Source organism: Dunckerocampus dactyliophorus, chromosome 10 (assembly GCF_027744805.1).
Source record: "Dunckerocampus dactyliophorus isolate RoL2022-P2 chromosome 10, RoL_Ddac_1.1, whole genome shotgun sequence".
Taxonomy (NCBI): Eukaryota; Metazoa; Chordata; class Actinopteri; order Syngnathiformes; family Syngnathidae; genus Dunckerocampus; species Dunckerocampus dactyliophorus.
Window position 1 is genome coordinate 18,100,901 of NC_072828.1, and position 22,637 is coordinate 18,123,537.

The 22,637-nt window shown below is 38.7% G+C and overlaps 1 protein-coding gene across 6 annotated transcripts in view; it reads right to left on the bottom strand.

Annotated features, from left to right (window-relative positions):
- Window positions 1-4,965: 4,965 nt before the first annotated feature.
- The window catches only part of si:ch211-191a24.3 (tensin-3), a 42,309-nt gene continuing 24,637 nt past the window's right edge, over window positions 4,966-22,637 (bottom strand). The window contains exons 6-17 of one of the 6 annotated variants that reach the window (XM_054789470.1): window positions 17,939-18,095; window positions 17,271-17,704; window positions 15,144-15,227; window positions 14,915-15,052; window positions 14,712-14,807; window positions 13,290-13,367; window positions 13,035-13,112; window positions 11,323-11,491; window positions 11,146-11,214; window positions 10,286-10,315; window positions 9,156-9,342; window positions 4,966-7,842 (exon numbers count right to left, since the gene is read on the bottom strand). In XM_054789470.1, coding sequence (XP_054645445.1) covers window positions 9,201-9,342; window positions 10,286-10,315; window positions 11,146-11,214; window positions 11,323-11,491; window positions 13,035-13,112; window positions 13,290-13,367; window positions 14,712-14,807; window positions 14,915-15,052; window positions 15,144-15,227; window positions 17,271-17,704; window positions 17,939-18,095 — 1,475 coding nt within the window. In that variant the 3' untranslated portion in view covers window positions 4,966-7,842; window positions 9,156-9,200. Of the gene's footprint in view, window positions 9,343-10,285; window positions 10,316-11,145; window positions 11,215-11,322; window positions 11,492-13,034; window positions 13,113-13,289; window positions 13,368-14,711; window positions 14,808-14,914; window positions 15,053-15,143; window positions 15,228-17,270; window positions 17,705-17,938; window positions 18,096-22,637 lie in introns of those variants that run through there. The other 5 variants (XM_054789469.1, XM_054789468.1, XM_054789471.1 and 2 more) reach the window with 5 other exon arrangements.

The window sequence follows — 22,637 nt, forward strand, 5'->3', positions numbered from 1 at the left end:
CACACAAGTAACCGGGTCTTTCAATGTGAGTCAATTATGCCTGAGACAACACAATGAAGAGGCCCACCATAAAGGCAATACTTTCTCACATGTGCCGGGGAGCACGTAGGCCAGAAATCTTGATTGGCATGTAGATGTGTCAGTTTGCATGTGAGCGTGTGCGTGTGCCTGAGTTTCCGATCAATCTGAGCTTTTTCCTGCGGCGTTTTCACATTGAACTGTTGTTCCAAGTGTCATATACTTTCACCTGAACGACAATTTATCGATTAGAAACATACATTTCAGCCCTAACTAACAAAAAAGCAATATGTCTCACAGATACAGTAGTTTCACAATGGAAAAGGAATTCATCTAATACATTAAAAGCTGCTGTGCATTGCTTTTTAAAATATACTTAAATACTTTTGGGGGGGAAAAAACACCATAATGTCAGGAGAAAAGTTTCAATTTGACAGTTACAAAGTTTGTTTAAATACATACACAGTAATCCCTTGTTTATCACAGTTAATTGGTTCCAGACCCAGCCGTGATAAGTGAATTTCCGCAAAGTAGGATTCCATATATATAAATGGAATATTTTTGTGGTTAGAGCATAGAAAACCTGTTTACAACCTTCTAAATATGATTTTTAACATTATTATAAACTGCTAGACATCAAATAAAACCACTATAGCAGGGATAGGGAACCTATGGCTCAAGAGCCACATGTCGCTGTATTGATGACTGCATGCGGCTCTCACACATTCATTCACACGATAAATTTTATTTGTTTTTTGCTGAGATTTTAAAGTAAAAGACTACAGACATCACAGTGTGAAAAAACACACTTATTGGTTCAGTGTTAACTTATTCACTTATTGTAAACTTATTGGTTACGTTATTAAAAAGAATAATTTCACAGTTATTATGTTATTATATTCTAAAATTGTTGGTTAAAAATGCACACATTTAGTTGTATTGAATGTTAAAAAATATGATATGGCTCTCACAGAAATCCATTTTACAATATGTGGCTTTCATGGCTCTCTCAGCCAAAAAGCTTGTCAACCCCTGTACTATAGTCACCTTTGCACTCGTATTACCCAATATAACAGAAATAAAAAGAGTAAATAAGCCATTTAAGACATAAATAACACTTGTGCTCGTGTGTGTTACGATACATGTGTTTCCCTCAAGGGAGGTGAGTGAGGGGTGTACAGGAAGTTACGTCGGGGGTTCAGATCTGCGTGGGTCACGGTCGCAAACAGTAGCCTGTGTATTTGTTAGGAGTTATTGTGCCTGTTGTGAGACCATTCAAATCTGCAATAAAAGCCTATTGTTCGACTCATCTACTAATTCTAACAATAATAGGCCATATTTAACCACGAAACAGCATGATTTATTCATTCATATATTTTTTTATTTTTCAGTTAACGAAAATGAGCAAGGCCAAAAATAAAATGAATTGCATAACAAAACACATCCTTTAAATGATACTTATATTCTATCAATTTCAAAGCTGCGCTTAAAGTTTGTGATGGTGTACTTGAGAATGAATGTACTGTACTTGGAGGCTATAGGTGGGCAATGCAACAAATGTTGGTATCGATCCGATACCAAGTCAATAACGCAGATACAGATACCGATAGCTGTACGTTTTAAGTGGACATTTTTTATGATCATTCAATGATTTTGTGATGGTTGCTTTAATTTGTTGATCAGAATAAAACACAAGACCAAGATTTTTGGTGAAAAAAAAAATATTTACACACACACACACACCTTAATACACACCATTTTGATCAGTTCAACAATATTTAATAAAACAATACAACAATGTAACAATATCACTAAAATAGCAAGATGAAGTCAGTAGTGTAAACTAATTGAACAAAAGCAAAACCCACTATTGGCTCTTATTGAAAAACACAACAAAAAACACAGATTTGTGAAATTAACCAAATGCAAACTGAAAAATACCGACTGTATCACGCTAGTACTGATATGATACGGTATTGGTAATATCGATATTAGCTTTCAAACATGCTTGTTGCACGGGACATATTCTGGTCTCGGATTTTTCGTTTGTTTTGTCCGTTTAAGTGCTTGTGGTTTTAACTGTCGTGCGTTTTTTTGAAAATTGCTTTTGCTGAGCTTTTAGCTGACATTCTTCCGGTGACGTGGATGTATAAAAGTGTATGTTAATACAAGTGTTGTGTAGCCGCTACCCATAACAACACAGATGCAACCCAGCTGCCCTTTTTCCAGAGGTCTGGCAGTTTTGAAAGGTACAATCAAATAGAATACAATTTTTATTGTCATTATAATACACTTCAGCGTACAGCACAACTAAATGAAGTGCACTGTGTGCACTTCATTTAGTTAAATGCATAGAATTTTGCAAAAGGTATTCATTCTTAGTCAGGGGTAGTACATTTTTTTTTTAATCATTTAAAAAGAATTTAAAATAAATTGTCTTTGTCTGCCTGATTGCAGCTGCCCATACAGGCTGTGTTTAAAAATAGAAATTATTTGTGGGCCGCTGTGGTTTTGGTGTGTGCTCAGCTACAGCAGTGCACTTAGCGTGTGCTTTAAATAGCTAACTCAAATAAAGTGAGAAGAGGCCAGGGATCAGTGGCTGAGAGCCGGCCTTTTGGATCCGCAAACGCCATTCGTTGCGAGCAATTCCAGGAATGTGATCTCGCCGACTGCAGCAAGCAGCAGCCATGGTTGTGAAAGCTGCCAGGTCACCTGGTGCTACCTGGTGACTCGACAGAAAATGCAACAGGAAGTTCAAGCAGAGGTCCAGTGAGAGGACAAAATGGTGACAAGTGAAGGAGAGGAAAGGAAACAGGAGCCCATCCTGTGAGCCATTTGCTGCAATGATAGAACTTCTATCATCCTGGAAAATCTCAGAAGCCATAAAAAGGGAAGAGGGCTCCTCCTCAAAAAGAGTCTCTTTTTCATCAGCCATTGCCTGCTCTTTTACGTAGTCTGTTAAATTTCTATTCTTTCTCATCCTTTTTACCTTTTGACGGCCTTCTTTGTGGGCAGGCTGTGGGAAAGTTTCCCGAAACGGTGAGGTCATCCACCACCAACACCCCCCACCACTACCAGCCCCTCTCATACTCTCACACCATCACTTCACCCCCACCCTTTATATGCTGGTCCCCTTTTTCCTGACCTGGCCAGATGACATGTACCATTTCCAGTTCCAGTTCCAGTTCCAATCCCCGCGGAGACCAGGATGTTGAATAGACCTTAATTCTAAGTTTGTATGGGATGATCTGTCTCCTAAAAATATCAATTAAGACACAGGCGATGAAGAGAACCATTGTCTGTGTGCTTCACAGGAGGCCAAGCAGTCATGAAAACAAACTGTCCCACACAAAGATTATTTTCTCATCTAAATCCATCTACAGTAATCCGCCGTTTATCGCGAATAATTGGTTCCAGACCCGACCATGAATGTGAATTTGTGAAAAGTGAATATCCGAGAAGTAGGATTCCTTATTTAGACATCAAATATTTTCGTAGCTGTAGCACAGAAAACCTTTTTACGACCTTCTAAATACGAATTTTAACATCATTAGAGCCCTCTAGACATGAAATGCCATCCCTATAGTCACCTTTACACTCATATTACTCAATATAGTGGATGTTATCAAATAAAATAAGCAATTTAGCCCTTTAAACGCCAAAGTCGCAAAATTGCGACAAGCAACGTTGCTGAATTCAAAAAGCCATTTCTGCAAATACGGTGCCTCATGTAGTTAATACTTTACACCAGGACACGGCGGACATCTGTAACTTCAATCCGAGCAAAATTTGTGAGTGTGTTTTATGCAAAGTTTATAAGTTTACAGACTAGGAATCCCCTTGTGCGTACGGCAGCGAGTCCGCTCGCCACGACAGTCCACACGCAGCATACTTGCTTGAGCCAATGCTTTGCTAAACCCTGTTCGGTGTGGCAGGAGGGGACGTGGTGGGTTGTCAAAACACCGCTAACGGTGAGGGGGGTAGCGGGAATGTAAAAAAAAAGCATGGAAATAGTGGCATACGTGGTAATATCCGCGGGAGACTCTGCACTGCAAATAGATATCACCTGAGAAGACAATGACCTGGATGAATGAGAATATTCACAGGCATAATAGATAGATAGATAGATAGATAGATAGATAGATAGATAGATAGATAGATAGATAGATAGATAGATAGATAGATAGATAGATAGATAGATAGATAGATATAAAGTATCTATCTATCTATCTATCTGTCTATGTAATAATAGCAGTAATAATAGCTGTTGAGGCAGCAGTGGTGTTCAAGATCCCGCTGTAAATGATGATGGTGATGGCTAGGTCTGCTTGAGAGATGAGGAAGAGTATCACAAGTGGATCAGACATTTTGATGAGCCTGTTGATGAGCGGGTATCGTGGAGACAGGGATCTGACAAATTCTGAGCTTGGTGACGTCATAATATGCAAATTAGATGAGTACATTTACTCCCATCACAAACTTTGGGTCGTACTGAGGATTTTTCTAATTTACAGTATGCCGTTAGTGCTAACCATTTTGAAGCTGCAACCTTTTGAAATAGTCATGTCAAAACTGATAAAACTGAAAGACATGAATAAAACTCATGCTTGTGTGTGTTGCTTTACGTGCGTTCCGGACGTGTGGAGGACAGGAAGTGACGTCAGGGGTTCAGAGTTGAGTTTTAGCTTGGCGTGGGTTACGGCCGCAGCAGTAGCCAGTGTTATTATTGCGATTATTATTATTAGGATTATTATGTTGTTATTGTGTCTGTTGTGAGATCATTCAAACCTGCAACAAAAGCCTGCTGTTGGGGCGATCAAGTTTCACCGAACATTAAAGTAACATCACTGACACCTAGTGACCAGTGTAGAATACTACATTCACCATTTGAATGCATCTTCTTAGTGCCTTGTATTTGTATATTAGTTCAATTAGCCATTTTTATTCTTGAAAATGCTTAATTTAGGCAAAACATATGTATGTTTGCTTAAATATGCATATTTTTTTACTAATTGATAGGGGTATCTTAAGATCTCGTGACACAAACTCTCACAATTATTTATTATTCATCGTTTATTACGGTTAAATGGTTCCAGACCCGACCGTGATAAGTGAATTTCTATGAAGTAGGATTCCTTATTTATGAATGGAATATTTTCATAGTTTGAATGTAGAAAACTTGTTTACGACCATTTAAATACATTTTTTAACATTATTAGACATGAAAAACCCCTATAGTCACCATTACACTGATATTAGCCCATATAGTAGATGCAATAACAGAAAATAGGCCATTTTGGACATACAGTAAGCATGTGTTGCTGTAATTGTCACAGGAAGGGACGTCAGTCATTCAGTATATTTCACTTTTCTTCAATCTCAAGTACATTTGTGAAACTAAGCTCAATGAACTGTCACGTTCATTTTTAATAAAGGATACATTTACTACAAACAGCCAGTGTAACATATATGTAACATCACAGATCTTTCACATTGGTTAGCAGTATTTCAGGAAGGACAAAAACATCAGAAATGTGTTGTATGTATTCCACTTTGTCTGCCGTACAGTATATTCCCCATCTTTTTCCTTTCAGTGCAAATGAGTCCGGATTCCTATGGGTTAACAGGGTAAAATAAATCTAGTTTTTACTAAATTCATGAGCCATAAATTGAGTCATCCATCACGTCCCAGCCCACGCTCTTAGAAAAAGTTGGCAAATAGCGCCATCTATTGGAAAAACTATAAAACACATGGTTAATGTTGAAGGGTTACCAAATACAGTATCGCAGACACATTTTGTCATGGAGGAGACGTTTATAGCAGGAGTATCCAACCTTTTTCCAGCAAGGGCCACATAGTGAAAAATGAAAGGATGCAAGGGCCATTTTGATTTTTTGTAAAAGCAACAATTCACAATTCCACATGTCCGAAAAGGAGTAGGAAGAAGCTAAGTTTATTTAATCCAACCTCATTCTCCGTTCCACATCAATGTCTAATACGTTTGTTTGCGCACTTGCTGTATTTACCAATTTTGAAATAGAAACAAAATTGAAATATCATAAGAAAATGATAAGGCCGTATATAGGAGTTAACAGTTGCAATGTATTGATAAATGATGTGACGTTCATAACAGAATATAATGAATATAGAACAATTAGTGCTGAAAAGTTGACACAACATAGTTTGTTGTTGAGTGGGTATTGTATGAACACAGTGGGTGTACTTTGTAAACATCAACCGCTGGTACCGTCTCTCGAAATGGCTCATTTTAGTGCATCGTTTGAGTTCATTACTCAATCCGTTCCATAGTTTGAGTCCACATACTGATATGCTGAAGGGTTTTAACATTGTTCTCGCTCAGAAGTGTTTTAAGTTGACTTTTTCTCTAAGGTCATACGTCCCCTCTTTTGCTGAGAAGAATTGTATTACGTTTGCATACTCGTAGCTGTTTGAAGGTTGAACAGATCAGCAAGTTCTAATAATTGTGATTTATTTTAGTTAGGTTCAGGGATAGTCTGTTTTTATCAAACCATCTATTTAGTATAGTCAATTCATCTGTGATTTTTTTTTTATTAGCTCCTGCGTACTTCCTCTAGAGCAAAATGCAGTGGTACCGCCTGCAAATAATACTAGCTTGAAGTCTTTTGTAACTTTACAGATGTCATGTATCCACAGGGTGGGGTGAACAGTTTTGGTGCCAGTATTGAAAAATTAAAATGTTATTTCCTTTTGTTTGTTTCTCATAATATTACAACTTTAAAAAAACAGCTAATAATAATATTTCAGCTCTACGCTACTAAAAGGACATTATTTTTCCTCATAATTTTACATTCATTCACTTAAAATTGTGGCTTTTCTTCTCGTTAGAATAAACAATTTTTTCTCGTAATATTTGTACTTTATTGTCGTAACATTGTAACTTTTTCTGCAATCAAGTTTTCCAAAAATTACACCTTTATTTGTTGTTTTGTAATAATAAATAAATCATAATAATAATATATAAAGATTTTTAAGCTACTAAAATGACATTATTTCTCCTCATAATATTACGACATCATCGTCAAATTGCGACTTTTTTGCTCTTCATATTTTGACTTTATTTTTGTAAAATTAATGCTGATTTTTTTTTTTTTTTTTTTGCTGTTATTTTCTGCCCTGCGGGCCACAGTTTGGACACCCCTGGTTTATAGGTTTATCTTTTGCCAATGTTCAAGATGTCCACCAATGGAATGTTTGTTTGTATGGTAAAATACATTCATCAAGGACAGCACACATCCACAACACTCATTATTCACACTCCTACCGTCAGGCAGACGCTACAGGAGTTTGAAGTCCAGGACCACAAGGCTGGCAAACAGCTTTTACCCACAGGCCATCAGGCTCCTCAACGAAGCACTCGCACACGCCGCACGCAACACACGCACACACTCATAGCACTTTATTTATTTATTTATTTGTATTATTTACTTGTATTAATGTCTCGTCTGTTGTTGTTGCTTAATTTATTGGTATATATGTTTATGTGTTTATGTTTCTTATGTTCTTATTCTTTCATTTGTTTCCTTTCTTTTCTTGGGAGAATGAACAGAATAAGATTTTCATTGCATGGTATAACTGCTGTTGTACTATGCACATGACAATAAAACTCTCTTGAATCTTGAATCTTGAATAATGTATAATTTCAAATGACATGAACCATATAGGCTTTTCCAGTGCAAATCAAGCAAATCAGGTTTGTATTTTTATTTTTGTACACAGAGTTTGACAGAGGTAATGCTTGAGCTTGTCTCTTTAGTGTTTTGGTGTCGTTGCCTAGCCTGGGCCTTCTTCACGTCGTCCAAACAGGAGAAATGGAGCGCAGGTTGTGCGATAGAGGACAATAGAACGGTGTTTATTAGATTGTTTTTTTTCAAGACAGTGTCAGTGGCTTCAACCACAGAGACCTTTAAAAACAGGTAAGCAAGGGAGGTGACAGTTCTTCAAAATAACACGTTTGTCTCTAATGACGTTCCAAGTAACAATAAGAATAAATATTTGGACTGAAAACTGTCGTTTTGGGGAAAAGAAATGTTAACAATTACACAGTTTTGAAAAAAAGAGACCACTGCAAATTACATTTTCCTTAACATCTTAAACTCTGGGCCATTTTGCTCAAAAAAATAAATAAAGTTTTTCCGTGCATCTGCAGGTCTACGTTTATGATCTTGGAATCAAAATTTACATCTGTTTACAGCAGATTGAACACGTAAGATATCAATACTGCTGAGTAAGCGTAAATGTTGTTTGTTCAGTGAGTTTTTATTTGCATTATTTGATATCTGGAAACTGTGTTTGGTTTTTTTTTGTTTTTGTTTTTTGTTATTTTGACCAGGTGTCACTTTCTCCAAATACATATTTTTAATACTCTTTTTTTGTCAATAGTTAAAGGGAAGTGCTCATTTTAGTCAAACACATACATGTAAATAGTAAAACCAGAGAAAATGACCATTTTGCAGTGGTCTCTTGTTTGTTTTCCGCAGCTGTACAAAAATGTTCCATTCAATAATCATATTCATCAAATTCAAATCACATGACATCAAAAATGCGACATAATAGCACAAACACCTGTCTTTTTATGGTGTACAATATGTGTTAAAATACAAAAATACAGTTTCTGGCACACATGCAGTATAGAGTATTTGGGGAAAATACTTTTATACATTTGAATAAATTGATACATAGTGTGGGAAATATCAACAGAACACCATCCAACATACAAGCTAGCAAAATGTCTTATATAGTACAGTTCTTCTTTTAATGTTTAAAACATACTTTTAAGAGTTAAGTTAAACAATTTTTTCCAATAAAAATTATAATCTATCGTAATGCTATTTTTAGAGCTGCTTGCTGTATCAATGAGAAAAGCAACAAGGTAGTAACAAAAAATGGTATTATATTGATCCTTTGTGGAAAGAAAGCGCTATAGTCATTCTTTGATCAGTTATGGATGAGGCGATACAGTACAAGATAGCGTTGGCTCCCTCTAGCGGCAACACCTTGCAGCACACTCAGCACAAACCTATCGAGGAGGTGTTGCGGAGCCTTTGTTTGGACATTTGAACGGCATGTGATTTCAGGTTTTGGTTTGTGAACTCACCGTTTTAATATTGGAAGTTGGTGGGGTAGCTGTGTTCGATTTGCCTCACTTCTTGTGTGACCCAATCATGACCTTTGAGACAAAGTTGACAATCGCACTCGCTGGCTGCTCTGGGTCATGTTCAGCAAAGAGATGGCAAATATTTTCAGTCTCGCTCTGAGATTTCCTTGCCACGAACCCAAAGATCCTGGCAGAAAGTCAAACAGGGATATTTGAATATAAGCATAGAGCCTTAAAATCAGTTGCAATGAGTAAGAAAGTGTCTGTCATGAAAGAACCATTGACCACGATGACCCACTTCTAGTTAACAAATGCAAAATACAGCACACTGATGCATCAATCACATAAAAAAAATGACTACAAGGTTCAGGAATGATGTTCTCTCACTTTTGTGCAAGTTATGTTCAGACATATCGTGCGCCCAGCATAAACGGTTGAAAAATTCAATACCATTTATTCAAATGAACTCTTCCAGATGTTCCCAGGCCAGTTGAGAGACATAGTCCTTTAGCATGTCCTGGGTCTTTCCTCCAGATGGGACATGGGACATAACCGGGAGGATTCCTAACCAGATGTGCAAGCCACCTCAACTAGCTCGTCTTGATGCAGAGTTCTTTTTAGTCACTACCCACAGCTCGTGACCATAGGTAAGGGTGGCAATGTAGACCTACTGGTAAATCACCTTCTTCACTATGACACACCCTTGCAGAGTCCACTGCAGAGTCACTGCTGACGCTGCACCGATCCCCTCTCCATTAATTATCTTGGGGAGGGCACTCCACCCGCACGGGTGATCAGCTCATGGGAAGAGGGACCACATCATAGGGGGACTTTCGAGCTATTTTTTTTAGCTTTGTCTTGGACTTTTTTTCCCTGGATGACCCAACCAGGAGCTTAAAGCCCCGGACAATTGAGCTCTTCGGATCAATGGGATGCAAAAACTCCCCCACCATGAAAAGGTGACGGCAGTGAATTTTGCGTCTAAACATACTGTACGGTCTAAAACTGGAGGCAAAAGTATTTGTGCACGGTTCCCTCGGTGCTTTAACCCGACTTCAGGTGTTGAGAAAACACGATGCACCATTACACATGGGAGAAGGAAAATGAAAGCACTTGAATGAAACACTCACTTTGCTGTAGAACCGCTGCCTCTTGTCCACCTGTGTGGAACAAAATACTCATTAGGTCCAACTGTTCCGAAATATCATGACAAATTTCAAAAAAGGCACAAAAAAAGAGTAATTTGTTAAGTTATTAGAGACATTTAGACATGACATAACACTCCTATAGTAATCTTTACACTTGTATTACCCCATATAGTAGACATAATAACAGAAAATTCAACATTTATGGACGTATACTGTATATACTGTACATGTAGACATGCACACATACACATCTAGAGAGATACCTGTACATGCATACTGTACATACGTAGTTCCCCACATAACTCACTGATTTATCCATGATCTTGTCATGTTGTTGGTTTTATTACAGTGATGGTGATGTCGGCAATAAGATTATAGTTATTACAGTTGTGTGCATTAAAGTCATTGTCATTTTGTTCACTATTATGGTTATTATCTTGTCATTTCCATTATGGTGTTTATGGCCGTCATATAGATTTGCTGATGTAGTCTTGTTTGTTTCTGTTGTTTTGTTATTATCATTGCAATTGTTGTTGTTGCTGTTGTTCTTGTCTCCCTCTGTATAGTCCCACCCTGCTCCCCGCGCTCCCCCCTCCGTCTTCTTAGCTGTTCTTTTCTATTCCCCTCCTGCCCCGGTCTGGCCGCTCCAAATTTGCATAACAATAAACATCAAATAAAGTCAAATCAAATCTATATAATAGTGGAAGAGTATCTTACACTTTTCCCTGGCAGAGCAAAACTGTTTAGCATGTAAGGGAATTTAGATCAACAGTATGCCCCGGTGCCTAGAAAAACAACAACAACAGAAAATAAGCTTGTGTTGCAAATATCACAGAAATTACCTCCTGCCCTGCGGGTCCAGAGAGCAGAAGATGACTGTATTGACGACGTAGTGTCTTCTGAAGAACAGCCTGAAGGAATAATATACAGATGAAATAGCTTCAGGTAAATTGATTGTAATTGTATAGACATCTATGGACCTATCTCAGGATACATTTTTAAAAATGAAGAACACTCACTTCCTCTGGTTGTCTGTGAGTGTGATTCCCTGCGCTGACACCTTAAAGTGCACAACGGTCGAGGCTGATGGAGGGTCCATGGCGAGTGTTAGTGTGGTCGCTTTCTGAACTGCCTGGTGTCCCGTGAGAGACTCCAATTCCACAGAGCCAAGGTACCACACATTACATGCTATAAAAACATGTTAGACACAATATCTACAGTTCACGAAGTTACACAAGTAAGTAAGTAAGTACCGTATTTTCCAGACTATAAGTCACTCAGGAGTATAAGTCGCATCAGCCAAAAATGCACAATGAAGAGGAAAAAAAAAACATATACAGTATAAGTCACACTGGACTAGAAGTCACATTTTTGGGGGAAATGTATTTTTCTAAAATCAGAGACCAAGAACAGACATTTCATCTTGAAAGGCAAGTTATAGTAATAACAATAAAATGGAGAATAACAGGCTAAATAGACGTCTGTTAATAGGGGGTATGTTAATGTAACATATTAAAAGAACCCGCAAAGTCATCTATATTCATCGCCTTGCAACCTACCTGGGCGTGGAGACGTAACTGCACTGTTGACAAGCCTCTCTCAGCAGCACGTTGTTCAAGCAACCACTTGTGAACTCCTCTAAGCTGTGGTCATCTAGCTTTTAGCCCGCGATTAGCTTTCCTTCACTGCAGTTAGAGCATCGTCCGCTTTTCGCCAGTCCCTCACAAGTTTCTTGTTCAGTCCGAGCTGTCTTTCTGCTGCTCGATTACTGTTTTCGGCTGCATATTTCACGTCCGTTGTCTTCCGTTTACGAGAAGTGGAATTACTTCTGCGAGTCATTATGGAGTAAAAGACAACAAAATATCAGGAGAATGTCGACTGGGGTGAGTCATGTCCGCCGAAATATTCAGATATTATGTTGCCTTGTCGTCAAGGCTCACTTCTGGTCATGTGACGGCGACGAGGCGGTGGTGGGTCGGTGACGTCATACACAGCAACTCTGGAAGCCGTTTTCAAAAAAAAACCTTTTTAGGTCCCCAGAACGCCGTTCCGTGTGGATGAGAGGCAGAAACTAAAATACTTTGCCGTTTTGACCTGAAAACGTTTCCGTGTGGACAGCCCCTCTGTTGTCTTTAGATGTTGATGTTCACATTGTAAATTTTCAATGGTACAGGAGTGATAGGAGTAGCAGATATTGGCTGTGATGCCTTCATATATCAACTAAAAAGAGAGAAACTTATCTCTTGTTTGGGTGGCTTTATTTCAGAGCGGGCGTAGCATAGCGATGCCCACAGATGCCTAACACAGTGGTGACATCTAGGGGCATTGAAGTGTAACAGCATGACACATACACATAACACTGGCACACAAGCCTAGAGCGCCCTCTCGCAGCTTTCAATGTGAAAAAAAACTATCTATAAGTTGCTCTGGAGTACAAGTCGCAGGACCAGCCAAACCATGAAAAAAAGTGTGACTTATAGTCCGGAAAATACGGTACTTGTCTAACTGAGACGTAAGTGTAATGTCAGGGTAAAAATTAGAAGCATCTTGCAGTATGACACAGTGCTACACCACAGCAAAATAAAGTCTTCACATTACTGTATTATCTTTGTAAGGGTAGATTTTATGTGTATTGCATCTCAAGTCTCAACTAAACCACACAACTAGATAAAGCCGAATCCCAGTCAGTATAGATTCAAACAGAAACATTGGTTAGTTTACTTTTCTGTACCTGCTCCTTGCTTTAAAAGTTCAGCTGCTGAGTTTGTTGCTGTCTTTACAGAAGATTCACTAAGCTCCTCCAACGGGTCTGCAAAAAAAGTCACACAATAAGTCAATGGAAAAGAAACACTCAAGCTAATTTATTAGCAGCAGACTAATGCTGAATTGCACCAAGCATTTGGTAACAGCCTGCTTTCTACACTGGTCGGTTTATTAAAAAGAAAAGTGCATTCTCACATTTAGTATGAGAGTACTTAGAGCCTACCTCTGTCGGGCAGGATGAGTTTGCAGGGCAGAGCGAGAGGTGTGATGGAGTGTTGACACACCAGAGCAGTGAGACTTCCTGACAGAAATCCACAATGAACATTAGACAACAAGACATTAAAAACAAGAGAAGAACGTAATCAAAATGGGGCATTCCACTCGAGACTTTCATAAGATTACAACAACTGGTATAGACTGTCAGTGAGCAATGTTAAACTGCTGAAAGCACTTACAAAGGAATGAATACAGGCCGTGTCTTTATTTGTGCACTTCCATACTTACACTTACAGTCTTTGGAGAGTATAATTGTGTTCACACTGACAATTACAACAAAATGTAGTGCACTGTCAGTACAGTATGTAGCTAGGTAGCGGAAGGGGAGGGACTAACTCAAGTAGTTGCAATTCAGAATTAAAAAGACAAGAAAAGGAAGCAGGTACATTGAAGGTGGTATAGCACCTCACAAAAGTGAGTACACCCCTGTTACAAGGTCACACGTGTGAATGGGGAGCAGGTGTGTTAAATTTGGTGCTGTCGCACTCACACTCAGACTGGTCACAGTAAGTTCAACATGGCACCTCATGGCGAAGAAAGATGGCCTTGGCCGGTGGTCTTCAATGGGCAGCTTTTCATTTGGCCCGCCAAGCACCACCCAAATAATGTCAACCGTTTAGCCTAACCAGAGAAGTGCTGATTCATGCAGTACTTCCTCTGCTCCGCGGGGGGCAACAGTGAGGCGTACATGTCACAATGAAGCAGCGAGAACAAGACGGCTTGCATTTAAAATAAATATGGAGCTATCAACCCTTAAAACAAGACAAGGATGTACAGTAGAACTTTGGTTGTATTAATAACACGAGAAGAGGCGCGCCATATTGTATGCACGCAAACCGAGGCAAAATTGTGGTGTACATTTTTCAACGTTAACCGAAAAACACGCTAACCGAGGTTCCACTGCATCTTCATATGCCAGGGGTCCTAAATTGCATTTGCTCAAGGGCCAGAATTTTGTTTGTCAGACACTGTGAGGGCCAGATAGTTGTTAATTATATTATATTATTTATTAGTATTACAGCATGACAAACTTCCGCTTTGTTGGTGAACTTGCAGCATTTCTCTCATGTAGCCGTTTTTGGGGTTTGTGGGTCTTTTTAGCATTTGCAGCATTTTTATATCACATTCGTTTTTGATCCTGCAGTGATTGCAGTATTTTTGATTAGCATCATTTGTCCGTTGCATCTATTTTATGGTATTTGTGTGTTTTTAGTTTTGGATCATTTCTGTATTTGCACAGTTTGGACGTTGCTGCACCTTTGCTCCTGTTGGCCACCATAAAAAATCCTTTTTTCTGATGTATATTTGGCTTATTTTAATAAATACTAAAACTACATTTCAGATTTCAGTACAGCGGGAGCCTTCTCACCAAAGTATGGCTCATTGGGGCAGCCTTTCAGACGAACTCCTTTCTGTGTGCACTCTATCAGGAAATGTCGAACCAGCTCATTGGACAGATCTCCAACTGCATAAACACAACATAATCATTACATTTGCATTTGGAACTGTTCCAGAGGGATTTACAATGCATGCTCAGGACTAAATCTGGTACAATGCTACACTTCAGCTTACCTTTTTTACTGTGTGTACCGTGCAACACAGATGGAGGGGGTATGGCTACTTTCATAGCCAGTCCATATGCCCCGCGGAATGAATGACTGTCTCTGACAATGAAAGAACCTGCGTCTTTATCTTTTAAGACTGAAATAGCTATGAGGACAGAAAGACAAAGCAACGTTAGAATGCTAAGAAATACAGTTAAACTCCTGGACACAGTTATTCAAGATCAGTATTTACATACCTTGGTCTCTGGAAATGTCAGGCTTGTACCAGAACTTAGAAGTGTCTTGAACAAATTTCACAGTGTCCTGCTTCGTGCCAAACTCTAAGAGAAAGTAGAGTAAAATATACTGGCTCACTAAGCTCCAAAAAATCCATTCTATTTCTTTGCAAGGTTTATAACCCTGCATTATCTAGCAATAAGCAAATAAATGAAAACATCGATCAACTCCTCGGAACCAACGGTGACAACGATAATTTAAATGTCCTAAAGTGGGCCTTGTAAAGTGGCTTTGTAATTGACTAACGCATCCATGTAGCTGAAACATTTACATTTTGGAGTGGTTGTCACGTGACAGTCATGTGACTATCCCAGGCTATGCCTTCCTCCAAATGGCAGTGTGTTAAATGAACAAATGTAAAGGCGCTAGCTAATTTCATATACACATACATCACATCAAGCTTTTAGCCTTAAAATTGCTATGGAAAGCCTGTGGCGACGTATTTGTCACAATAGCAAAAAATGGTAAGAAGCCACTCAATTAATTTCACTGATCCAATTACAGTCATCCCTCGTTTATCACTGTTAATTGGTTCCAGACCTGACCGCGATAAGTGAAATAGGATTCCTTATTTAGAAATAAAATATTTTCGTAGTCGGAGCTTAGAAAACCTGTTTATAACCTTCTAAATTATGTTTTTTAATGGTTTTTAAATAATATATTTTAATGTTAACATGAAATAACACCTCTATAGTCATCTTTACATAGTTGACATAATCAGAAAAAAAGACATAAATAAGCCATAATATAGACTCCCACACGCACACATGCCAGTGTTGCCAGGTCCGCCTATTATAAGTGACTTTGGGATCGTTTTTTTTAAAGTCACAAATTCTGAACACACACGCCTAACCTATGGTTCATTTCATTTGATATACTTACTACGCATTTATATAGTAATAATACTTAAATTCATATACATTATAGTTAGACACACACACAAACACAGTTCTTACACACAACCTTTAACATGTGAAAAAATTGTGACTTGTTCAATGATGATGATGATGCTATGTTAGATACGGTTACCAAGGCCCTTGTTTTTCAATCCCTTATATTTGTATTTTAGTTCATTTAGCCATTTTAATGCTTGAAAATACTTAATTTAGGTCAAAAACACGTCAAATTTGCTTAGAAAGCGCCCTGGGGTGTCATTTATAAAAGTGCTACTCTGCTACATAAACTGTGCATACACACAAAAGCTGAAAATGGCGTACACACATAAATACAGTATTCTCTTGTAAAAGCGTTCTCACGCACACCTGCACGCAATGTTCCTTTCCTGGAAATGTGAAATGTGAGACAATTAAATTAATAAAAGCACTTCTTCCACTGCCAAAGGATTTGTGTAACAGACGGAAGTACAAGTAATATGAGTGTCACGCTTGTCAAAAGCGGACTTTGCTGCAATTCTGTAGTGGCGTAAGGTAAATGTGAGGTACGGACTATTAGTGCCTCAGGAAACAGCAGTTATGTTACGTTGATTTTCTCCTGCAGGACTAACAATGTTGTAGTAATTACTGAAGAGTTGGGGTGCAACGGTACAGTACAGTTGCGTACTGATTTCCTACACGTGCACATTGAGTGAAGGACAGGAAGTGTGCCTTGTGTTACGCGTCTCCTCGGAAAACAAATACTGTACAGTGTAGCCCAGGCCTTGGGCTATCAGGAGTCATGGATAGTGATAGTGCCAAGGAGAAGCCAGAGCATGAAAACTCTCTTGTGTGTTTAAAGTCTACTGTTTGGGAACACTTTGCCTTCCTGGTGAAATACGTAAACGGACAAATACAAGTGGATAAGAATGAGCAGATGGGCTTAAAAAACTGATGTTTTTTTAAGTTAGAAGAGGAGTGGAATAGTTAGGGGACAGTATGTAAGCACGCGCTTTTTTATAAACATGTACAGTACAAATAAATGTGTTTGTATAAGCGTACAAATAACATGGCTGGTTTCGTGATGAAGCATATTACATTGTTATGCCAAGTTGTTTTAATAAATCACGATGTAAAAAGTGGCGTACGCACCTTTCAGGACCTGCTTTGTGTGTACACAACCTTTCTAAATGAGACCCTAGATTGTATGAGTACCTGCTCCACTTGATGTGGCCCCGCTTAAACCTTTGTAGAGGTCAGAGGTCAGTGACGAGAAAGGTATGCTGACACAGCTACCGCTGTGAGGACTTGAAAACCCGCTCAGAGAAGGTGAGCAGGAGCCAAGCTCACCACCCTCACCCTCTCTCCTCTTTTCAGGCAACAGTGGAGGGACGTCCGCATCGCCACCGAGGCTCAAGTCCCTGAGGTCCCCCATTGCGTCCAAGAGGCTGTGCTCCAGGTTGCCATTCACCATCAATAATGAAGAAAAGTCTGTGCTTTCAATCTCTATGTGGACTCCTGGATCCCCGCCCAGGCCTTTAAGAGCCCCCCGAGGAGAACTGTGGGCATTGGGTGTGCTGCGCTTGGTAGGAGTTGAAGGCTGCGAGGAGTTTGGAGTTTGCTGGTGCCACACAGGAGATGGCGTGCAGCTGCATGGAAGAGAAAGGAAGAAGTGTGGTTTTAAATGTTGAAGAAGAAAGCTTTAAAATAACCAGCACACTAATACTGTAATTAGTGTTTTATTACTATAAAATATCATCCATCCCATTCGCTACACTTGGGAGGATATTTAATTGGTTTTGTAATTTGGTTTTGTAAGTTTCTTTAAGTTTACAAATTTACGTGCACTGAAAACACAGCAGTGTTGTATATGGTGTCTGTACCTGTCTGAGTGAGGGAGGGGGCTGCTCGATGACACGGAACACATGGAACCAAATATCCGTGGACAGGAAGCAGAACTCACAGACATGTCTGATCCGAATAGCTCTCCATCAGTAGAGTTTCCTGTGTGGTTTGCACTGTCCAGGAAACTTCGCGAATCTAGAAAAAAGGGTCATTTATTAACCTTCAGTCATGGTAAATGTTAGGGAGGGAAATTAGGTAAAATAGCAGGCTATATAAGAGAGTGTGTCCCTAACGTCTGAACACTATTTATTAAAATTACCAGCAACATTTTATTCAATTGGAATATCAACAGTGTTTCCCACAGGACTGCAATCTATCTATGGTGATTGGTTACGGTGGGCATATGACGTGATCATCTAATTTGCATCAATGGCCATGACGCACGTCGCAAGAGTGCTTTGAGGCCATGTCTGCACAAATTGCTGGGTCGCACGTGACGTCACAACCGGTTGTTGTCCGCCCCCCGGCCTCATTATGGGGGCGTATTCATAACTACAAATTTGAATTTAAATTTAAAAAGGAGACAAACACCAATTTACAAATTATCGACCAGTTTCCTTGTTACCACAATTCTCGAAAATTGTGGAGAAGCTATTTAATAATAGGTTGGACAAATTTATTAATAAGAATGAACTATTGGCTAGTAGTCAATATGGTTACAGAGCCAACATTTCAACTTCTATGGCACTGATGGAAATCACGGAGGAAATCACTACTGCCATAGACAACAGAAGATGTGCAGCAGCAGTATTCATGGATCTGACAAAAGCTTTCGATACAATTAATCACACTATTTTAATTTCAAAATTAGAAAGATACGGAATTAGAGGTTCAGTCTTAAATCGGGTTAAAAGCTACCTAGCAAAGAGGAAACAATTTGTAAAGCTAGGAGAAAATACATCTGGGAGTTTACATACCACGTGTGGAGTACCCCAGGGGTCCATACTGGGACCAAAACTGTTTAACTTGTACATTAACGACATTTGTAAAGTAACAAACAACTTAAAATTGGTCTTATTCGCCGATGATACCACCGCTTTCTGTTCTGGTGAAAGCACACAAGAACTCATTAAAAAGGTCAAGGATGAAATGGTCATATTAAAGTCATGGTTTGACAAGAACAGATTATCTCTGAATTTAAGTAAAACTAAAATAATGTTATTTGGTAATAGCAGAAAGGACACGTACGATCAAATACAAATTAATGGAGCGGATATTGAAAAAGTGGAAGAATATAAATTCCTTGGGGTTGTAACAGATGAAAAAATGAGTTGGAAATCTCATATTAAATATATACAGCAAAAGGTGGCGAGAAATATCTCTATATTGAATAAAGCAAAATATGTTCTTGACCAAAAATCACTCCACACTGTACTGTTCCTTAGTATTACCATATCTAATGTATTGTGTGGAGATATGGGGAAATAATTACAAAAGCAATTTTCACTCACTCAATGTACTGCAAAAAAGATCTGTGAGGATAATTCACAATGCCAAGTATAGAGAACATACAAACCCTTTATTTTTAAAATCAAAGATATTAAAATTTGCAGATTTGGTACACTTTCAAACCGCTAGAATAATATATAAAGTTAATAACAACTCGTTACCCAAAAACCTAACAAAGTATTTCTCTATCAGAGAGGAGAAATATGATCTTAGAGGAAAATTAAACCTAAAACATTTATATGCGAGAACAACGCTGAAAACCCATAGCATTTCTGTGTGTGGAATTAAATTATGGAACGGATTGAGTAAAGAACTCAAACAATGTACAGAGATGAGCAAATTCAAAAAACAATACAAGCAGTTGATGTTTGCTAAATACAAGGCAGAAGAGTCCTGATTGTTCTGTCAGGTTTGTTATTTTATTTTTTTTTAATCTTTTATTTATTTTTTTTTATTATTATTATTTTTTAATAATTTTCCTTGTTGTGTTAAAAAAAAAAAGAAAAAAGCTTTGTTCTTTTTTATTTATTTATTTAGTATTGTCATCATTATTATTATTATTAATGTATATGTATGCATATATATATATATATATATATATATATATAATTTTTTTTTTTTTCTTCTTTCTTTTTTTGGGGGGCAGGGCTATCTTACCGTTATCTATTATGTGTTATCCTGACTATCACTGAAAACATGACATGGAAACCAGGAAGTGAACAACATGTACTGTACTAGATGTAGAATGGATGGGGGGTAGGATAAAATAAGCTTTGCTTCTTCCTACTCCTTTTGGACATGTGGAACTGTCAAAGAATGATTCATGAGATGTATTCCATTGTAACCTTCATGTTCAAATAAACTAAACCAAACCAAACCAAACCAAAACCAAATCAGAGCAAAAATGCCGCATACATGCACCATTCTCGCATGTGAAAACCATTCAGATAAATACACTCCTGATCAAAACCTTAAGACCAGTTGAAAAATTGCAAGAATTTGAATTTTTCACATTTGGATCTTAATCAGGCTGCACGGTGGTCTAGTGGTTAGCACGTTGGCCAACACAGTAACAGCTTGGAGATCGGGAAGACCTGGGTTCGATTCTCCCCTGGGCATTTCTGTGTGGAGTTTCCATGTTCTCCCCGTGTGCGCGTGGGTTCTCTCCGGGTACTCCGGCTTCCTCCCACATTCCCAAAAAAAACATGCAGGTGAGGTTAATTGGAGACTCTAAATTGCCCATAGGTATGAATGCGAGTGTGATTGGTTGTTTGTCTATATGTGCCCTGCGATTGGCTGGCGTCCAGGGTGTACCCCGCCTGTCGCCCGAAGTCAGCTGGGATAGGCTCCAGCATGCCCCCGCGACCCTAATGAGGAAGAAGCGGTATAGAAAATGGATGGATGGATGGATCTTAATCAGGTTTTAAGCAGAGCTAAAATATGCAAAAAAAACAAGGGGCAGTGAGACAAAAAGCATTTTGAAAAAGTAACTTATTGATCAGGAGTGTATTTTGGAAAACGCTATTACTAAGATTGTCCATCACAAGAAGAATAAAGTTTAGGAAACAACAAAAAAACACAGAGAAGCCACCTTTCTCGACATTTGTAAACCTTGTTGCTCTCGTCGAGCGGAGCCGAGTATGGACACGCTCTGGTTTACAGTGAGCAACAACAAGCAATTTATTGTAAAAATAAAAGTTAAAGCATTGCTGGAACTCGGAAATGTGAAATGCAGAAATAATTGCCTTATAACAGAAAACTATAGATCCGTCATTTCTACTACTTTTTGGATTATGTGAGTGTGTCCTTAATACCAGGGTTTTTTCAAACTTTCCCACAACCTGCAAATTTACAAAAATATCATGTTTCAGAGAGATTGTATTTGATTAATTCTTACTTTACGCTAATAAATATACCAGCTTGACAGTAGAAAACTGTAAAACATAGCAAAGAAATAAGAATCAAAAAATGTGTTTTAAGCTAAAAACAAACATGTCCAAGATAATTGATAATTCAATGACAGAGAACAAGTGAAGCATGTAAAAGGGTGGCATGTAAGCTTAAACATCCCAGATTGACATCCTGACATTCCTACAGCAGTGTGTCATGCAGCAAACATGAGCACAGGCAAGCCTGAAGTAGCATGAGTCACTGCAAACAGTCAAAGAGCTCCTTGTTCTGACAGACGCCCCCCGCCCGGCCCCCCATCACTCCCACCTCTCACCCAATCGTTTCATTCAAGGAATGGAGATGAAGGAATGTGGATGAGTCCAGCCTTTTTTCAACTAACTTCACTTGCAGCGCCACACGACATGCTACAATAAATCACCTCAAGCTTATACAATTACACGTGGGACTTTGATGGATTTAGTGCTTCAGCAGCACCCATAAATCAATGCCACCAAAAACACAAATCAAGCGTAAACACTGGAAATAAATCAGTTACATTATTAGATTCATTCTTTTCTTTTCCACCATTACAGAGGTGGGTCACCCAATCGCAGAGCTTCTTCTTCCTTCTTCGGTAGTCCGTTGTTACTGCCGATAACGTCCGACGCAAGAGTTGCTCCCAGAAGCGTATTATCTCATGTCTCCGGAGCCCAAACAAACTCTGAGGCATAAAACCTTGTTGGAGGTTTTTGGAAGTGTTTTAATATCAGTTCCTGTAGGCCGTGTTCCATTACGTGCAGTGATGAGTTGCCTCTTTTTATCTGTTTTTACATCTTTACAATGCACGGAAAAGAGAAAGACGTGTATTCATGTCTTACATAAGGAGTGTGGATGACAAATATGCATTTTTGTAACTAATAATAAGCTGTCGTCAACCGCAAAACAGCCATCATTTATTAATTAATTACTTTTTGAAAATACGCTAGCTACCAGGTCGAGCTAGATACACTGGAATCCACTTATTGGTTGACTAATTCTCGCTTCACAATGACAATGGAATGATCAGAGCACAAAACATGTTTTTCCACTGTTCAGTAGTAGTAATGTTATGTAATGTTCAGTGAGACAGAGGGCTCAGGCTTGATTGCCGGAACAACAGGTTTTTATTGCAGGTTTGAAACTCCACTCTGAACCCCTGACATCACTTCCTGTCCATCTCTCTTTCAGGCCCCCTAGGGAACACATTTATAGTAACACACACGAGCACTAGACTTATTTATGTCTTAAATTGCTTGTTTACTCTTATGTTGTCTGCTACATTGAGTAATATGAGTGTAA